At 43.1% G+C, this 18,235-nt stretch overlaps 1 protein-coding gene across 7 annotated transcripts in view; it reads left to right on the top strand.

Annotated features, from left to right (window-relative positions):
• qkia (QKI, KH domain containing, RNA binding a) overlaps positions 1-18,235 on the top strand; it is a 79,253-nt gene that overhangs the window by 29,959 nt on the left and 31,059 nt on the right. For all 7 annotated transcript variants that reach the window (XM_070979795.1, XM_070979800.1, XM_070979797.1 and 4 more), the window contains exons 3-4: positions 10,440-10,556; positions 18,085-18,228. In XM_070979795.1, the coding sequence (XP_070835896.1) occupies positions 10,440-10,556; positions 18,085-18,228 (261 nt within the window). The remainder of the gene's footprint in view (positions 1-10,439; positions 10,557-18,084; positions 18,229-18,235) is intronic.

Raw genomic sequence — 18,235 nt, 5'->3', positions numbered from 1 at the left:
TCTGTCGTTATGCTTTTCTTTACTATTGGAATTCTGGTATTCTTTGTGTGACTGTGTATGTAAGACTGTGTATGTGTGACTGTGTGTCTGTGTGTGTTTTGTGCTAACCCTGTAAATGGCCACAAATGAGTGGCTATTTACAGGGTGAGAGTGAGGGAGGTCTGTGAAAATGTGTGGAACAGTGGTTGCCACCTATGACTTTAAAAACACGATTTGTAGGACTCTCTCACACAGACACACACAAACTATTTAAAAGTGTGGCATCCTCAGATGACCCTTGTGTTCCCTTTGCTCGATTTGCTATGCTGCTCTCCACAGAGCAGGGCTGTAACTCAGTATTGTGTTTACGAGCTGTCGAGAAAGCTACTAAATTAATTAGGCTTCCCCCTGGTGGCTGAGATGACTCACTGATGACCTTAGCAGACAAATTTATACACACACTAACATGCACACAAAGATGTGCAAGTAGAGACGAATACACAGCCATGGTGATGCAGAAAAGGCAAATATTTCTCTTGGATGTTTTTTCTCTCTATTTTGGTTCACACATGCACACCCTCTCCACCAAGTGTGGTCATTAAGTCTGCAGGAAAACAGGAAAATGCCAGATAGCTTTGATTTATATAGATGTGATGATCGGAACCAGGGGAAATCAGCAGCAGGTATAAACAGAATTATTTTTTCTTTTCCTTCCCTTTCCTGTTCTCAGAAAATGTGCCGAGTTTATGCGCAAAAACTGTTATACTGGTAATACGAAAACATATTTGTCCGGCACAGCCATCTGATGTCCAGATGTTTTAAGACAGAGCACAACAATACTGGCTATTACATTCACAATTACATGCACACTGAATATATAAGTTTATATTGACCCTTTTCCAAGATTGAAAGTCAAAAGTATTTGAATGCTGCCAGTGTAACTTGTAATAGATTATGCAGGCGATCCTTTTGACTACACTCCATTGTTTTCACTGCTGCTCTATCTGCCCTTTACAGTTTTTTGCTAGTAGGGGTGGAAAGAGAGGGAATGAAATTTGGGATTTCATTATTTCAACAACAGAAACTGGCAGTGTTACAGCATATTCAACTGACTTCCATGTAGAACTGAGCTTCTCTTGGGACTCTGTAGTTTCAGAATAGTTGTCTAAACACAGAGTGAGCTACAGTATCTCCGCATCCAGTTTGTGTTTTCAAGGAGGATAAAGAGTGGAATCATTTAGTGGTGTGGTAAGAGCGGATATGATGTAGGATCAATTTGAAAAAGGAAGAGAGGAAAGAAATGAAGAAGGAAAGGAAGAAAAATGTCACTTCCTATCCCCATCTGCCCACTGCTAAAAGGAGAGGAAACTGTAATGATGATTATTAGACTGGGGAATATTTTCCCCCCTCTTCACATTTCCGTCTGATTTCCCAGATTCCCCCCATCGAAAAGGCATATACATATGTGTGTGTGCTTGTGTGTGCATGCGTGTCTTGCTGATGCAATTCTACGTTCTGCCAAGAAAGCAGGGAATGATGGCCCAAGTCTCTGTTTTGTGCTCTTGGCATCAGCTCACCTGCCGTGGAAGATTTGTCATCGTTCATGCTATTTCGCCATCTTTTCCTTCTTTTCATCGTCCTCTTGTCTTTTTGGGACACCTGCCAGCCACTTGCCTTCGTCTCTGTTTCCAGTTTAATTTAAAAACATAACTCCCACTTACCTTTACCCACCACATCCATACGCCGAGGTCACACTCGCTCGATGGGGCTTTCTCTGTCTCTCCTACGTGTCCCCTGCTCTCGTTTCACCACTAGATAATTAGATTGTCCTGGTGCCTGGATGCCGTGCAGCATGTCAATTCTACCAAAATAACTTGCCTTGCCAGCATGCTTCTACTCTAATTCCCTTAAGTGTGTCCCTCTTCTGGCCCATGTGTGTCCACTTGCCAGCGTGCCCCACATCTGCCTGTAAACGCGTTTGGCCTGCGTCTCTATCAGCTTGCTTGCTTGTGTGTGTGTGTGTGTGTGTGTGTGTGTGTGTGTGTGTGTGTGTGTGTGTGTGTGTGTGTGTGTGTGTGTGTGTGTGTGTGTGTGTGTGTGTGTGTGTGTGTGTGTGTGTGTGTGTGTGTGTGTGTGTGTGTGTGTGTGTGTGCGTGCCCGTCGTTCCCTCACCGTTCTTCAAAGTCAGCCATTTCCTGATGTCGTCAGTGGTGCAGAGTGCTGTGAAGCGTCACCGTGGTGACTGCATCTTGACTGACAGCTGAGTAGCAGGCTATCTGATAACTTCAACCTTCAATTAAATGCTATCTGTGGCTCTGCTTTTCTCCCGAGCACACGCTCACACACACATTGATAGGCAGCTGACTGACAGCTCAGCATGTCATTTTCGTTGACCTTCAGGCATCTGATAGGATGGGTGACATGTCTTTTAAGTTTGTCTCTGTCTCCACTTTATTCCCTCTGTATTTGTATTGCCAACCGTTTGGTGGCTCGTTGGCAGGCCACTGGGTTAGGCCTGTGCCGATTGGCAGTTGGATCATATGTTCTGTTCTCCATTTGCCTGTTCGCCAAAACTTTTCTCTGCATACCATAAGAGTAGGTACCTTCATGGTTTTTGATATTAAAGATAATAGTGTTAAGCAGACACACAGACTTTTTAAAGGGAGCCTTTTGTTTGAATAAAGGAGACATTGCTATTAGATTGAGATTTTTTTATGCTTATCCACACTCGTGTCATATAATGGCATGCAGAGGCATGTGCTTGCAGGCTGTGTAATATCCTTAGGCTCAACTTCAGCATCTGAGTAAGACCCACAATGTCCCCAAAAATGCAAGATGTTAGGGTTTTTTGACATAAAGTCGTCCACGCTGGCATTTCACTGGCATGCTGTGACGTAACTACCCCTACCCACCCCTACTCCAGTAACACCGTGTGATTGGATCATCTTTTGTCAATCTTGAGTAACCACGATTGGACAATATGAAAATAGAAAGGATCGCCCAGCGCTACACTGGGTAGTAAGACGGGGAGTGAACACACATGCACGCACAGACTCCACCTTGGCCATGCTGACTCTATGAAATGGGACCCTTCGTTAGACGTAAGCTGTTGTGCAACTGCTAAACAGGATTGGCTGAACTCCTCTCATCAGCTAGAGGTGGCCTGAGAGAAGAGAGTGATCTGTTATGTTCACAGGTCTTTGAAAGTAGCTGTGAAATACAGCTCTACTGTTGGTGTTTCTGTGGCATTAGTTTTTGTCTGGTGTTAAGAGGGTCGTCATGGTACTTTACCTTGGTAAATGAAGTCTTTTAACCCCCACCACACATTTCCCATCTTCCTCTGCACCAGTCATCTAGAGAATAATAATAAAATAAAAATCCTCAGAGGGACGGGTTTTCGATCCCCTCGCAAGTCTGCATTTTTTGGTTATTAGTCTGTGTTTGTGTACTCCTTTGTTTGAGATATTTTTTGTTGTTGTTCAGTGTGTTCAAGTTGGAGGAAAGATTACCAACTTTGCTTTGTCTCACAATTTTTAAACTTAAAATAGTAGTCTTCAGTGCTGACAGACTGCTGAACAAAATTCTCCACAGAATAAAATACTATGAACTAATCTTAAATATTTGCTCAAATATTAAGTCAGTATTGTAAAAAAGTGCTGTAAAAATGAAATCAAAATGAATTGAGTATATTTGTGTTCTTCAGTGCTAACAATTAGGATTAAATTTAGTTTGCTTTTCACTCAATCCTACTCTCCAAATTGTCTAGGAACATTCAACATGGTTTGTGTGTGTGTGTGTGTGTGTGTGTGTGTGTGTGTGTGTGTGTGTGTGTGTGTGTGTGTGTGTGTGTGTGTGTGTGTGTGTGTGTGTGTGTGTACACACACATGTGCGTTTGCTTTGTCAGGTTTTTTTAGCAGGTGGAAAAATTTGCTTCAGTGATTCAGTTCGACTGCAGTGCACAAATTTGAGATACCAAAAAAAGAGGCTCTGGTGATTTGAGCTGACAGGGTGTCCTGGACCTTTCTGTTTCACTGCAGTAAAATTGCCCGGACCAAACCAGCCAGTTCTCTGCACAGAGAAAGTCATTAAGCTTGTTCCCATGAGGGTGTCATCACTTATCATGCTGGCTCCTGATATCCTTCTGACCCCCTTAAGTCATTACCAGTCCTGGAAATGTACTGCCCCATACCTCACCTCACCTCACCTCACTGATTGAGCAGCAGAGTGGAGGATTTTGATATCTCTTGCTAGCCAGCCATGCATGATGATGATAATTTGATGAACGGATGGTTTTCTAGTTAGCTATTTGATGAGGAGGGTAATTACAAAGATAATTTAAACAGAGGACTCTATTTGTTGTAGTCAGTTAACATGATGAAGGGCAACAGTGTAAGCTGTTAGATGTGTATTTATAACTGCACTAATGCCCATGATTGCTTGCTTACTACCAACTTGTGCTTGTATACTGTAAGTGGATGGTGTGTAGCGCTTTCTTGGCCTGTTCATCTCCACAGTCGTTAAGATGAGAAGCAGAGAGAGGTGAAAACAGAGAATGAAGGACAAAGGAAGCAGGTTGACCACACAGGCACCAAAGGCTGCACAAGGGAGGAAGTATCATCTTATATTGTGTCTGTGTGGATTGTCCAGATCCCACTGATGCAAGATTTTTGAGACCATTAGCAATGTTTTTGAGTTTAAGAAGAATGACATAATGATATACAGTGTGCAGTATTAATGGTAACATTCATTACTCACACTGACATTTGGAAAGGATCTCACGATAAATGTAGCCATTATTAACATCTGTCCCATTATGCTATTAAAGAGCTGTGACAACAACATGTACAGAAGTAAACCACAAAGCTTCAATGCATTGAGTTGGGGTAGTGATCAAGTGGTGCTGGTAACAGTTCCAGCTGAATGATAGTCACAACTTTCAGGTTCTAAATACCTTTCTGTATACCTGTACAAATAGGACTGGCTGTTACTGGTCAGTTGGTTGCCAGTCATCCGATGTAGGAGCCAATGATATTGAGGTGTGAGTGAAATTAGCTGATGGCTGATGCATGTGCGACTTGAGTGCTTTGCCTGAACTAACACAATTTTCTACTAAAAGGTTTTGGTAATGGCCAGACGTGACCAATCTAAAGTAGATACCATTTTACTTCCTCCGCTGGGTGAGAGGGTTACAGGTGGCTAGTAACACAGCTTGGCTAGCATTTGTCCACAGATTTCTCAGCTCTGTCAAAATGACTTGTGATTGACTGATACTTAAGATGAATATTGAGGGAATGACTGAATGTTATTTAGGAACTTCCCACTTAATATATTTTTCTCTGTGTGCTCCTCACTTATCTAAAAGTTCACAAACTTTGCTCTCTGCTTCCTTAACTCATGTCTTCCAAACTTCCAGACGACATCAATCTTTACGCTTTCCATCTCTCCGTCTTTTCTGCTCTGTATTTCCACCCTGCCTGCAACCCCAAAATAAACCCAAACAGAATTATCAAAGGAGCTATGGATTAGGCGCTAAATGCTGGATGTGCTGAATAGAGAGCTTTGAAGTCTATAGGGCTTTGAGGCGAAAATGTCACCGCTGGAATCTAAGTCTAATTTTCACTCCTTCATCGCCCCTGCCTCACCTCTTCTGTCCCTCCTGTCGATCAAGCATAAAAATCTTGTCCTTTTACTGCGTGGAAAAGATATGTATAGTTGCTGTGTGCTAATATATGGTTGGGTTGTGGTGATCAGGCCACAAAGTAAAGGTTAAGATGGATTAATTGAATGATGGACCATATCTGCCCAAAGATGAACGAGTGATGAAAGGCAGTCAGCTTGTGGCTTGAGAGGTTGTGTAGTCAGAAGGAAGCATTGATTTGTGCTGTGAGAGACCCATGCACCATGGGAGGATGACAGATATGCAGAAGAGGAAAGGTAAGATCCTGAGTAAAAGGAAGCCTTCTCAGTTCCCAGAAACTGAAAAGAGCAGGCATGGAAGGAGAAGAGAGGTGTTTTGCAGCCAATAGCAGTGTTCACCTCTGTGCCCTCTGTGAAGCCTCCAAACACTGTAACTTGGAGTGAAATGAGACGGAAGGTTTCTCAGGTATGAGGAAAAGGCGAGTTTTGCTGCAATAATGGTTAGCCATTATTTTGGTATGGGCTGTTTCACAATAATATTTTGTAACATTAAAGAAGGGTTAGACTCAAATGAGTGCGAGGAAGAGGAAAAAAAGATGAGGACAGACAGAAAGCAGGGAGGAGATGGCAGTGCTGGGTGTAACCACAACAGATTCCACCTTGCTTTGATACATTGCACTGAATCAACTGTTTCCTCATTTCCATAAGCCCCTGAAGGCTGGCTAATAAGTGATTGGTATTCTCCTCCCGGCCTGGCCCTGCTCTTCGATAAGCTCTGCGCGCACACAGCCAGAGCCCTCAGCGTGATCTCATTTCCTGTCTCCCCACCATCACAAACAAACGCCGTCAAAGGCACAATTGTTCTGCTTCTCTGAGCATTGTTGGTGGAACTGCTGTTGTTTCTCAGTTGTTCACACATAAACCACAATGCACATGCACAAAAACCCATGCGACAGTCAGCTCTGGGTGCTGAGGGTGTCTGCAAGAGTTCATTCCATATAGTACATTGTGGTTTCACACACACTCGCACTCATAAAACACACTGTGGCGTAAACGTAGATATGCTCACAACATAACCCGCCTGTGGAGTAGCGATAACTGGGGCTAAACAAAGGCCCTTTAATGTCAGTGTAAGCCCTTGTCCTGAAGGGGGCTTTGTCTGTGTGCGTGTGTTTGTGTGTGTGCACACGCATCTGTCTGTCTTTCCATGTTTACACACAAACTATGTTTGTATATACTGTGTGTGCTTCTCTGTATTTGTGTGTTTGTTTGAAAAACTTTGAGAAAACTGAGATAAAATGAAACTGAAACAGAGAAGTGAGGAAAAGAGTTTGTCCACCAAAGGGTCCCAGTGCCTCTAATCTTCAAATGCTGTAAAGCAGAGGAAATAAGAGGATGCTGGGAGTTTCCGAGTCAGCAAAACACATTGTTTCTGTATGTGTTGTGTTTACCAGATGACTGGTAAGAGCAGTGCATCATAAAACAGAGACGATAGATATGCATGCATTCACACAGTATTAAGACACTTAGTGTATTTGTATTAATTATCTATATTTAAAAGCCTCTTAAATTTCAACAAACCACCCTGCCACTATCGACTGCCTCAAGATCTCATAGAGGGCGCGGAGCTTTGGAAATACAGCCGACAAGCCGTGGTGTTTCCCAGACATGACTTTTTAAAGACCTCAGTCTGGGGAGCCAGTGGAATTGATGTAATAGCAGGAATAGAGCAGATGAAAACTAGCTTTTTTTAGTAGGTACGGAGGAGGCTAGATAGTTTCGCAAGAGGAGGTGAAGAGCGGATAGTGTATTTGGCAGTGAGGGCACTGTATCCATCCTACTCCTCTGGCTGTACTGAGTGGAGTTCCTGGCAGGCTCAATGGCCCTGCACCCTTCTGATAACTCACCCGCTTGGCTTTCCATTGTCTCTACATTCCTGTGGCTTAAAATGGAGGTCGTCTTTTCTAACGGCATATCAACATCCATGAGAAGAATGTCAAACCTTCAACGCAGCCAGAGAGTAGAGAGACCACCATGTACTACAGTTAATATGAGCTTTAGAAAGATTGTGGCATCATTTTTATTTACGATATAATTATAATTCTGATGGCGAGGTTTGACTGAGATGAGATGGTGTTAATTCTTGTTACATTGCCAGATTGTGGAGAGACGCTTGAAGCAGAAACACAGTCATTTGATGTTGGTTTGCCTTTAAATTTACTTTGAGGATGCGTTTGAGTGGAACTTGTGGTAACTGCTTGGCCAGGCACAACGCCTACACTGTGCCGTGCCCCCACCCATGTTCGCGCGAGTTCACACACATGCCTTTGTCATCATTAAAACATATCTACCACTTGTACAGCAGCCTTCACCCATAAGGCATGGAATGGCCTATCATAACCCTGTATCCCTGAGTGCCCTATCAGATGGAGTTTAGTTCCAAATCTACACAACTGTGAGGATGTGGTGGCATTGTCGGCCCTCCTTGTTCTCATGTAGCTCTCCCCTAGTACTGGAAAAACAAGACACTCATGACTTTATTCCTTCTCCTCTTCTGTCATCATCTCCCTAACCCTTTCTCTCTTGAGCTTTCCCCCATCAGGCCCTGATCACTGTCAAGTCCAGTTGTTATCAACATATTCTTGTCCATAGAGAAACACCACCCACTCAAAAACAAAATGAGAGGACAGAGAATAGAATATTAAATATTCTTTCAGTAACATTTCAGGACATTTCAGATATACCTTTTCCCCCTCTCTTGTCTATTTAACATCTGGAACTTTCTCTGTAGTTCATTTACACTATGTATTAAATATATTCTTGGTTTGTAAATCTGATGGGATTTGGACTGAGGAAAGATATTGTAGTCTGTTAGGCTGGTGGCAACTGTCACACGTGTGCACAGAAATCAACGTATAAATATAGAAAATTTTTATACCTTGTAGGTGTGTGCGCCAAACGACAGCTAGCATTTTTCAGATATGGTACCGCAGTTGCTAGCAGCGTAGGTTGCGTAACAAAACCCTGGACATTGCCACTGTAGCTTCTGTGTAGTAGGTCAGAGGCCATGTCTCTTTATGTGTGTAGTGTAGGAGCACCACAGCACCACCATAATGCCCAGAGCTTGGGGTTCACCCTTGTCTGCAGCGGGTGCTGTGATACAGACAGACAGCTCTCTCCTGTGCTTCTTGAGGCTGTGTGTTTGTCTGTGTATGTGTGTGTATGCATGAGTCGGAAACAGGCCACCGTGCATCACTGGTGGCTGACCTCCGAGGACAGGTGCCTCTACATCCTTAAGTAGGCGCACACACTCTCCCAAATAGCCCCTCCACCAGTTTCCTTGATTCGAGTTAACCAAACAGACAGTAGCCTTGTGACAGAGAAGCACATGTATAAAGTCTGTATATCTGCATGCTATGATCATCCGCAGGGACTTAAGCATCACAGAGTGTGTCTTTCCTGCCAGAGACAGACAGGCAATGGTTGCAGGCAAGCCCAGCGACAGGGACAAAGAAAACAACATCCTGGAGGTTTTAACTGTCTTCACCAGGGTTTGTTTTCGTGGTTTAGGGGAAATACACCAACATCGTGTTAAATTTGTAATCCCTCTGTAATTAAATGTGACTTCTCTGATGGCCTTTTGGATCTCACAGAGGCATTAATGCGATGGAGTGCGTAAGCAGATGTGACTGCGTTTAAGAATTTAATGCAGCAGTGTCACGGCTCATTGTAGCAGTTCAAGAGGCATAGAGTTGTGCTTCTCATTGTCCAGTAAAGCTCTCCACTATGCCAGTGAGCATTTGAATGGTTCAGGTTTAGACATTTTTATCCCATTTTAATAGTGTCACAGATCTCTTACCCATCGTGCTCTCCACCAGCCGCCGTGTGCACTGTTTAAACGGGTGGTTTGTTTACCTCTTTCTGCATCACTGTGCTCCCCCTTTCCCCATCTCTCCTCTCCTTCTGTTTTTATTTTGGCTGAAAATTGTGCTGGATTATTTCGACACATTTTCCCTTTATCCCGTCGGAAGCCAGTTTCAAGTGGAGAGGATTACGTCGTTAAATACGTTTCCTTTTGGTACAAAGCTCCAAAGCCACACACCAGTGAAAGGGGGGCCTTGATAAGAGAATTGTGTCAAGTACACTACCTCACCTCACAACTTACCTCCCTCTCAACATCCTCTCCACTCTATTTTCCCTTTGTTTCCCTCCCACCATTCTCACCCAGTCTAGTTTCATATAGTCAATTTTCTGTTTTCTTTTTAGGACAATTCTGACATTTAGTGGAGGTGATAGAGTAGGGGCAAGCCAACCCCACTGTGGCTGGAAATCAAGCCAGGTAGAGAAACATTAAAAATAGTGAAATAGTTTTTTTTTTTAATAGTCTAACACTTGAACACTCTCAAAACACTAATGTAGCTTATTCAATGTTGTAGGAGAGACCATGGCTGAGAGGCAGCTGCCTTCTTTTTGTCCTAGAAAGGCAGAAAGTGTCATCTGGTAAATTTGATGTGGTGAGTGTAGGTGAGTAGTAGCAGCAGAGGTGTGATGTCCAGCAAAGCTGATGTCATGCTCCCAAAAGCTCAGGGATAGTGGAATCTGTGCATGTATTTGTCTGCGTGGATGTGCATGTTTACATAATACTGCCTGTTGTCCTATATTGAGCAAATTCAAGATGACCATTTGAATTCGGCCCTTGTTATTGATACATTTTAATTGCCAAACAAGTCTCTGTGACTTGCTGATGTAAAGGACATTTAAATGTCAGTATACTCTCTGACTACTCTATATTCACCAGTCTATTTCTCTCTCTGTATCTGCAGTATAACTTCGTGGGGAGAATTCTCGGCCCTCGGGGACTCACAGCCAAACAGTTGGAAGCGGAGACGGGATGCAAAATCATGGTGCGAGGCAAAAGCTCCATGAGAGACAAGAAGAAGGTAAGCTCATCAGCGTGGCAGTGTGCCCAGTGTGTTTAATGTGTTTTATGTTACTCATCATATAAAACTCGACTCACATTAGTTAAGAAAAAAAAGCCTTACATTTATTTTATTAAACCAGAACTCACCTCTTTCTTTCTCCACATGTCTTGAGATATTAATGCAATAATGTGAAACTAGCTGAGACTGTTGTCGCCCAAGAACATCCCACTAGCCCTGTAGAAACAGGAGACAAACACACACTCAGTTGATGCTTGGTGGCTGCATGGTAGCTGCAGTCTGACAACTGATAAGGCTGCAAAATGCTGTGCAGTGGAAAGTACAGACAGCAGTAGCAAAGCAGACGGTTAAGGCCAGGGGCAGCCTCTATTTCTGGACCCACTGAGTTCAGGTTGGAGACATAAAAGGCTAATGTTGTGTGTCTGTATATCCTGAGACCCAAGGGGTGACTTTATGCAAAAAAAACAACAACAACAACAACAAAAAAAAACCTTTAGTGTCATTTTACCTGCAATTTGTATATCTGTACAAAATCTTACACAGTATGTTATGGCCTTAAGCAGCCACATAATAGGGTTTGGAAATCCAAACTAACTGACTGTCGCGAAGTAATGTTGGTGAAAGTCAGACCATGTTGACTTGTCCTGTGTGTCTGTTTAGCCTACAGAGGTGATATATAGTGTATTTCTGTTGCCTACATATTGAATTTTAATACACCATACCGTTCAGCCGGAGCAAATGATTAAACAATGACAGTCTAAACTTTGAATGCTACAGCAACTTGCATGCATCCCTGAGGGGATTTGGTGATGCACTTTGAAGTTACTGTGAGGACAAATTGACGGTTTTGAAAACTGTGGTATTTCAAGCATCTGTGCATGTTTTACCCATGGGTTTTAGCCATGCTATAATGGCTGCTTTTGGCTGTTTTTCTGTTTTTTGTTTTTTTTCCCCTCCCTTGAGTGATACCTTTTGGAGTTGCATCCTTGTTTTTAAATTTCCCCCGTTTCTCCTTTTGTCTCTATCTCCTAGTTGCTCTGATTTGCCCGGCAGTGGTGCTATATTACATGCATTTCCATAAGTCAGTAACAAGTGCGTTTCATCCCTCTCCGTGTGGGAATCACCTTCTCTTCACGCACACACACGCACATTCAGCAGTGCATCGTAACAGAAACTAGGTTCACACACACAGATGTACACAGATTTTCAGCTGAGTCATAATCTTCGAAGCTCCAGTTTGCTGCAGGGCCAACATTTTTCCACCCTCTTTCTTTTTTTTTATGGCTCCTCCATTCGTATTTTAATTTCTATCTCTTCTTTTCATTTCCCTTGGAGTATGTTCATTATCACAGAACAAGATGAAGGCTCTCTGCTATGGTTTTTTTTCTTTGGGATTGGATCCAGGAGCAGTTAAGTGGGATAGAACAAGCTCAAGCATGTACAAACCAACATACACTCACACAGACATTTTTTCAGCACAAACGAATCTATGATTGCCTTCATAATCTCATACCATCCTAAAACTTAATGACGTGTGGCAGTTTGTATGGAGGGACCTGTCAAAGACTCTGTGCAATTACGACGCTGCAGTTAAATATTTATACAAAAATACAGATGAGCAAAATAATTTCTTTTCTTCCTAGTGTTTTGCTATGAAATGAACTCAGGGAATAACTCAATCTTCAAAATGTTTCTGAAATAGTCCTGTTTGCTACTTTAGTTAAATTATTGTTAGCTTTTAAGGCAAGGCTTTATGCTCTTCATCCTCCTCCATTAAAATTCCATTTTTCTTCCTCACTACCTTTCTGTCTCTCACCTTAGACTACACCGGTGTCTGGTTTAGATATTTTTAGTACGTTAAGCTTGGGAAATGACAAAGGAAAAAAAAACACTCAATGGTCTGCCAGTTTTATATCCTTTCTGCACCCACTTTCAATAAATCACAAGAATTACTATCAGGTTAGTTTCCTGTAACCCAAAATGTACTGGATGGCCTGGGATTGTCATAAATGTGGTTCAGCCCCAGACAAAGCCTCAGCCGTAGCCTCCAGTCGCTGCATCCTCAACCTCGGTATTTTCAGCTTGATGCCCTATGGCAGCAGAGGAAGCCGCGGGAGCAGCTTAGCCAGTGTGTTTATTCAGGATCCATTAGCGGCAGCGTTTTTATGCTCTCAATAATTCAGCTGGTTGCTCCCTCCTGGGCCGCACTGCCTGGCGGGGAGTCGGCTCACTAGAGCTATGCGATGAGAGAGAGGGGGAGAGGGAGAGGGAGAGTAAAATGAAGAACAATGGTGAGAGAAGAAAGCAGATCAAGTAGAAAATAAGGAGGAAAGAAGCAGGTGAAGAGAAAATGTGGTACAAACAGCATCCAATACTTATAATTAGGTCATGTCCTGAACACTATCTTTCACTTCCATTTCCTTTCAAAATCTTTTGATTTAATTGTTTTTGTTACATGTAGTTTTTTCCTGCGTAATACAGCTTATGCCTCCTTTTCCCTTGTCTCATACAATATTTTGTGTGCAAATTATTTTGACTGCTGTGATCTAATTCTTCCCATAAGTGATGTATAAGCCTGCTGTCACTGACTCGTGATATCCCCCTCCTTTTTAGCCTTTACTTCTTTAGCTGCAATCAAAGAGGGTTTCTTTTATTCTAGATTTTTTGTTTATATTTAAAGACCAATCAACATCTACAACTGCTACAGTTGCTTGTGGAAGTTGTCTCGGTGTTCATCTTAAATAATGGGCCACAAGAGAGATGAACACAGGATAATAACCTGTCCAAAGACTGCTCTTCACACTCTGATTGGACAAGACCAAATATAAGGTGTCTGATGGTGACTGAGGGTGTTTTCACACCTGCACATTTCAGTCCAGTTAAACTGGGCTCTGGTTTGTTTTGACCCTTGGTGTAATTCCTTTGGGCAGGTGTGACCACGGTAATCACACTCAGGTGCGTATCAAAACAACACCTTTGGGAGAAGGTGGCACCGGTCCGGTCCCAAATGGTCCGGTCCTTTCCTCGGAGTGCATTCAGCACCATGCTGGGATAGTTTTGCCTAATATATTGCCCAGATACCACAATTATGAGCACATGCCAACTGTGCTGTTGAGTCATGTTATATCACATAGCAATGTTTCTCTCACAGAAATATGTGCTTGGCTAGAACACAGGACCTTCTTCCTCTGCTTAATTTCTTGCTCCCATAAGACATATCTGACCAATAAGCTGAGTGAACATTTTCATTTGCTTTCTATTGATGCATTTTGGTTTGCTTGAATTTTTCTCTAGGTGAATAGAAACCAAACCACGGAGGAAAATTCATCGAATTTTAATAACAAATTCACCACCTGATTTGAACAAGAGCAAATGAATGATAAGTGTGAAAATGGCATGAATATTTAGAGAAGTTACTGGAATGTGCATGTACTTAGAGACTGTTGGCTATCACTTTTTCATTGACACATTAGTAGAGAGGCCAGGATGGGCCACACACTAATTTCAAAGAGAGCACCTCTTTTAATGTGTTTAAAACACCACTACACTCAGCTCTCTTCCAGTCTCTTTTATTTGGGAGCTTTTTCTTAGTTTCTTCTTTCCTTTTTAGAAACTGCCAAAAGGGGTGAAGCCTGTGTGTTACATCTTTTTGATGATTGTATAAACAGCTGGAAGGAAAAAGGCTCCTGCAGCCACATTCCAATCAAACTTTCATCAAACGTGGCAGCTTGAGTCCCCCTGGTTTTCACTCTTACATTTGTGCTTAATGCAAAACAACAGCAGGAATAACGGCAATTAAATTACAGGTACGTTGTTAAATATCGACTATTGCACAAGAAGAATTGGGATGCCCCTTCCTTTTTGAAAAGCAATTCCCTAATTCTATTATGGTTACTACACAGCATGAGATTGCACCATAGACAACTGTTTCAGTTTAAGCCTCACTAAGTGTCCTTTCTGACTTGCACTTTGAGAAATGCGCTGCATGCCTGTTACATGACTTCAGTTTTTTGTTTTTTTTGTCTGGACACATGATTTCTAAATTTGTGACATCAGCGCAGTCCATGGCAGTGCACAATAGGCCTCAGGCTCAGACTTTTAACTTCTGCCAGCCAATAGACAGTGCCACAGCACCCCTTCCAAATTTTATTGAATAAGACCTAATGTGTGACATTGGCAATCAATATGTTAAACTTGATTGACCTGTTGGCGCTGCGGCATGCCTGCTTGTTTTGTTTAAAGCTTAAACTGACCTAGACCTGGAAATGGCTCTGAGGAGAGGCTTTGGTTCAGGACACAAAGATGGCAAATAGCACAAGGTGTAGCGCCCCCTACAACTTTGTTAACTGGAGCTATAATTAAAGAAATCTAACCCAAATCAAGCATAAATTGTGCTGTGTTTTGATTCTCAATCCATTCTTTAGTGAATCTTTTGGTATTTGAAGGCAGTCCGTCTCCTCTGCAACCCTGTCTGTCCTCTCTTGTCCTTCATGTAGCTCCCCACTGCACCTGTTTGGCCTGCTGGCATTCAGCCTGAGTTGCATTGACCCCAGTTGGGAACGTCCTTTAGGATCAGGAGCACGGACTGTTCAGAGTGGGAGAGGTAGAGCTGAAATAGTGCAAATAGTTTCATTTATGACCGCTAAAGTGCACAGTGCTAGGACAAAAGTGTTGCGCTACATAGCCCAAAATCCTATTTAGGTAGCAGTGTGTTATATTAAGTCAGACTGACCTTCAGTCACAATTCCAAGGATTTAGAGCTTTGTTTGTGCAAATGTGCAGCCCGTTATGTGTCCTTGAGCAATGCTATAAATCGCTTCCAGCTTCAGTGGTGACCCTGTAGTTTAACTTCCCTGCAGAGGGGCCAGGCAAAATTACAGCACCATCAGGATCGATAAAGTAACATGTGAACAAGCAGATAGACTGCCATTCATGTTGTTTTTAGCACAACCTGAAAAAAGGGAAGAGAGGGAAGGAAAAAACTTTATTTTTGTAACCTTTTTGCATGTGGTGTCAACCATCGTGAGAATTGAGGCCTTAAAGTTTATTGGGCTCAAGCTGAGAAGTGTGAAAGCCAGCAGGCAAACAGGTGCTGTGCAGACGATGGAAGTCAGGCAACATAACTGATCCTATTCTTAGACGGTGTTTGTAGATGCAGTGTCCGTGCTATTTATTCATGCTACATATTTTGCCAAAACCCATTACCCTCTGGCATGTGGTTATTGCTATGGCATTTGATGTTGGCCAGTGTGGATATTCTATTCAAAGGCCTTCCCAGTATTCCCTTTAGCTTTCACCCCTTCTCTTTTCTCACTCTCCCAATCTGCCACCCCCTCCACCCTCACTCGTGTTTGTCATGCTGTCAGTTTCTCTCAGAGGGCACACAGTGACCTTGTTCACAGGTAGTCATGGTGGTGTGGGAGTGTGTTGGTGTGTGTGTGCATGTGCCCTTACGTCTCTTTTCCTTGATCTCTTTGACCATTCCTAAGCAAATAATAATCTGCCAGAGCATTGGCATGAGCATATAGACACATGATCAGCTCGAGCAATAATTGTCAATAAGTGCATTTATTATCTACCATGTGCTTTCATACAGTGTCCTGCATACAGAGGCAGCTCTTGTGGCCTGTCTGTCTGTGTCCCCTCTAGAAAATGCTGAGTCACCTACTAGTCCCCATGTCCCCTAATAGGCCATAAGCAAACAGCCATGGTGAAATAATGGCCAGACTGCTGAAACTAGGCCCTCCCCCCTGTGTGGAAAAGGGGAAAACGAGAGTGGAATATTGAACTTTCTGTGCGTGTGCGTGTGTGTGTGTGTGTGTGTGTGTGTGTGTGTGTGTGTGTGTGTGTGTGTGTGTGTGTGTGTGTGTGTGTGTGTGTGTGTGTGTGTGTGTGTGTGTGTGTGTGTGTGTGTGTTGTAAAGAGCAGTGCCATGGCAACAGGTCTCTGTGGAGTATAAAGCAGGTGGGTGGCACTCAGCTGAAGCTCTAGGCTGTGTGTGTGTGTGTGTGTGTGTGTGTGTGTGTGTGTGTGTGTGTGTGTGTGTGTGTGTGTGTGTGTGTGTGTGTGTGTGTGTGTGTGTGAGTGTGTGAGTGAGTGCGTGCTCCCTCTCACTTTGTGGTGCATGTTGAGTGTATCGAAATCATGTCAGGTGGACCCCCTGCAGAGCACTGCAATGCATGGTTTGTAATTAGACACCATCACAGTGGCTCGCTCCTCATAAATGAGCAGTGATCTGAAGTTGAGGTGGTTTGTTTGGGTGGGGGTTAAACGACACTGTGTTCATCAATAGTCTGTACAAACCTGCACTAACAGCAGGTGGGGAGAAAGCCTGGATGCAGCAGACGGTTTGGGACTCTCACCACCTTTCCAAAAGAGATGATTTGGAAATATTTTTGAGCTACATTCCCTTTGACATCCTGTTTTGTCTTCATAAAATCTCATAGTATCATCGTAACATTATAATCCAGTTTCAGTGTTTTAATGTGGTGTCACACATCAGAGACTCAGGTTATGTCTTCTTCAGAGAACCTAGACCTCAACTGCTCACCTCAGGGGGAAGTAGTCAGCTTTCAATCCACTGGCTTTCATGGTCGTACAGTGACATGCGATACAACCTCAAAAGCTTTTTAGAGCGTTCTCGGTGTCTGCTCGCAACATTTACTGTCAGAGGAACAACCGGAAAAGGGAGAAAAGAACCTATGCTAAATGGTGAAGGGTGTTTTAAAAAAGAAAAATGCAAATGTGTGGCTACTCTATATTTGTCTATACATATCCCATTTTACCTTTTGAGAAAGGAGTCAGGCTTGACTGGTCTTTTCACAGAGGCACATGAAAAACGTAAAAGGTCTTGCACCATTTCCCAACCTCAGCCTTACCAATTCAAATCTTGAAACGGCTTCCCATTTAACAGTGTTGAAAGGCTATCGAGCAGTGATGTTGGTTTTGAATACAGACCATTTTTCCTTTCAGGTACTGCTAGTGGTACAATTTGGTGCCCTCTGAGTGCTTTGGCACAGCCTTTTCAGGAGGGGAAAAGACTCCCTCAGAGAACTATTGTTACACGGACAGCATTGTCTGCCCAATGCAAGTCCGAGACAGAGGCACATGCTTGTACACCTTCACACAAAATCCTGCGGCACTTTGAACTATATCCATGTCTCATAATTGCATTCCTACTAGTTAAGTTAGTGTGGCTTAAAAAAAATCCCCATCCATCTCTCTCTGATCCCTCCACCCATCCATCTTTCACTGATATTAATTGCTGCAGGGCTAGCTGTCGTCTTTGTCTGTGTGAAGCGAGGGATCTATTAAAGAAGGGTGTCCTTTCAAAGTTAAAGCTAAATAGCTGACTAAAGGGCCGCTCCTGTCATCCTGCCTTTCTTCACAGGCCCCGTCGTCCTCTGTGTATGCCTGCCTCTCGCCTCCGCTTCCTCTGATATGCCGTGTTACTGCACTGGTGCTCCAACACACCCACACTGTCACATTCACTCACCATCTCTTTTGCTCTCCCTCTATCTCTGTCCAGGAGGAGCAGAACAGAGGGAAACCAAACTGGGAACACCTAAATGAAGACCTTCATGTCCTGATCACAGTGGAAGATTCACAGGCCAGAGCTGAGATCAAGATGAGGAGAGCAGTGGAGGAGGTCAAGAAGCTCCTTGTACCTGCTGTGAGTA

The sequence above is a fragment of the Chaetodon trifascialis genome, chromosome 14 (assembly GCF_039877785.1).
Source record: "Chaetodon trifascialis isolate fChaTrf1 chromosome 14, fChaTrf1.hap1, whole genome shotgun sequence".
In the NCBI taxonomy this organism is placed as follows: domain Eukaryota; kingdom Metazoa; phylum Chordata; class Actinopteri; order Chaetodontiformes; family Chaetodontidae; genus Chaetodon; species Chaetodon trifascialis.
The sequence above is the reverse complement of the archived record's forward strand: the minus strand, read 5'-3'. Positions and strand labels throughout refer to the sequence as shown.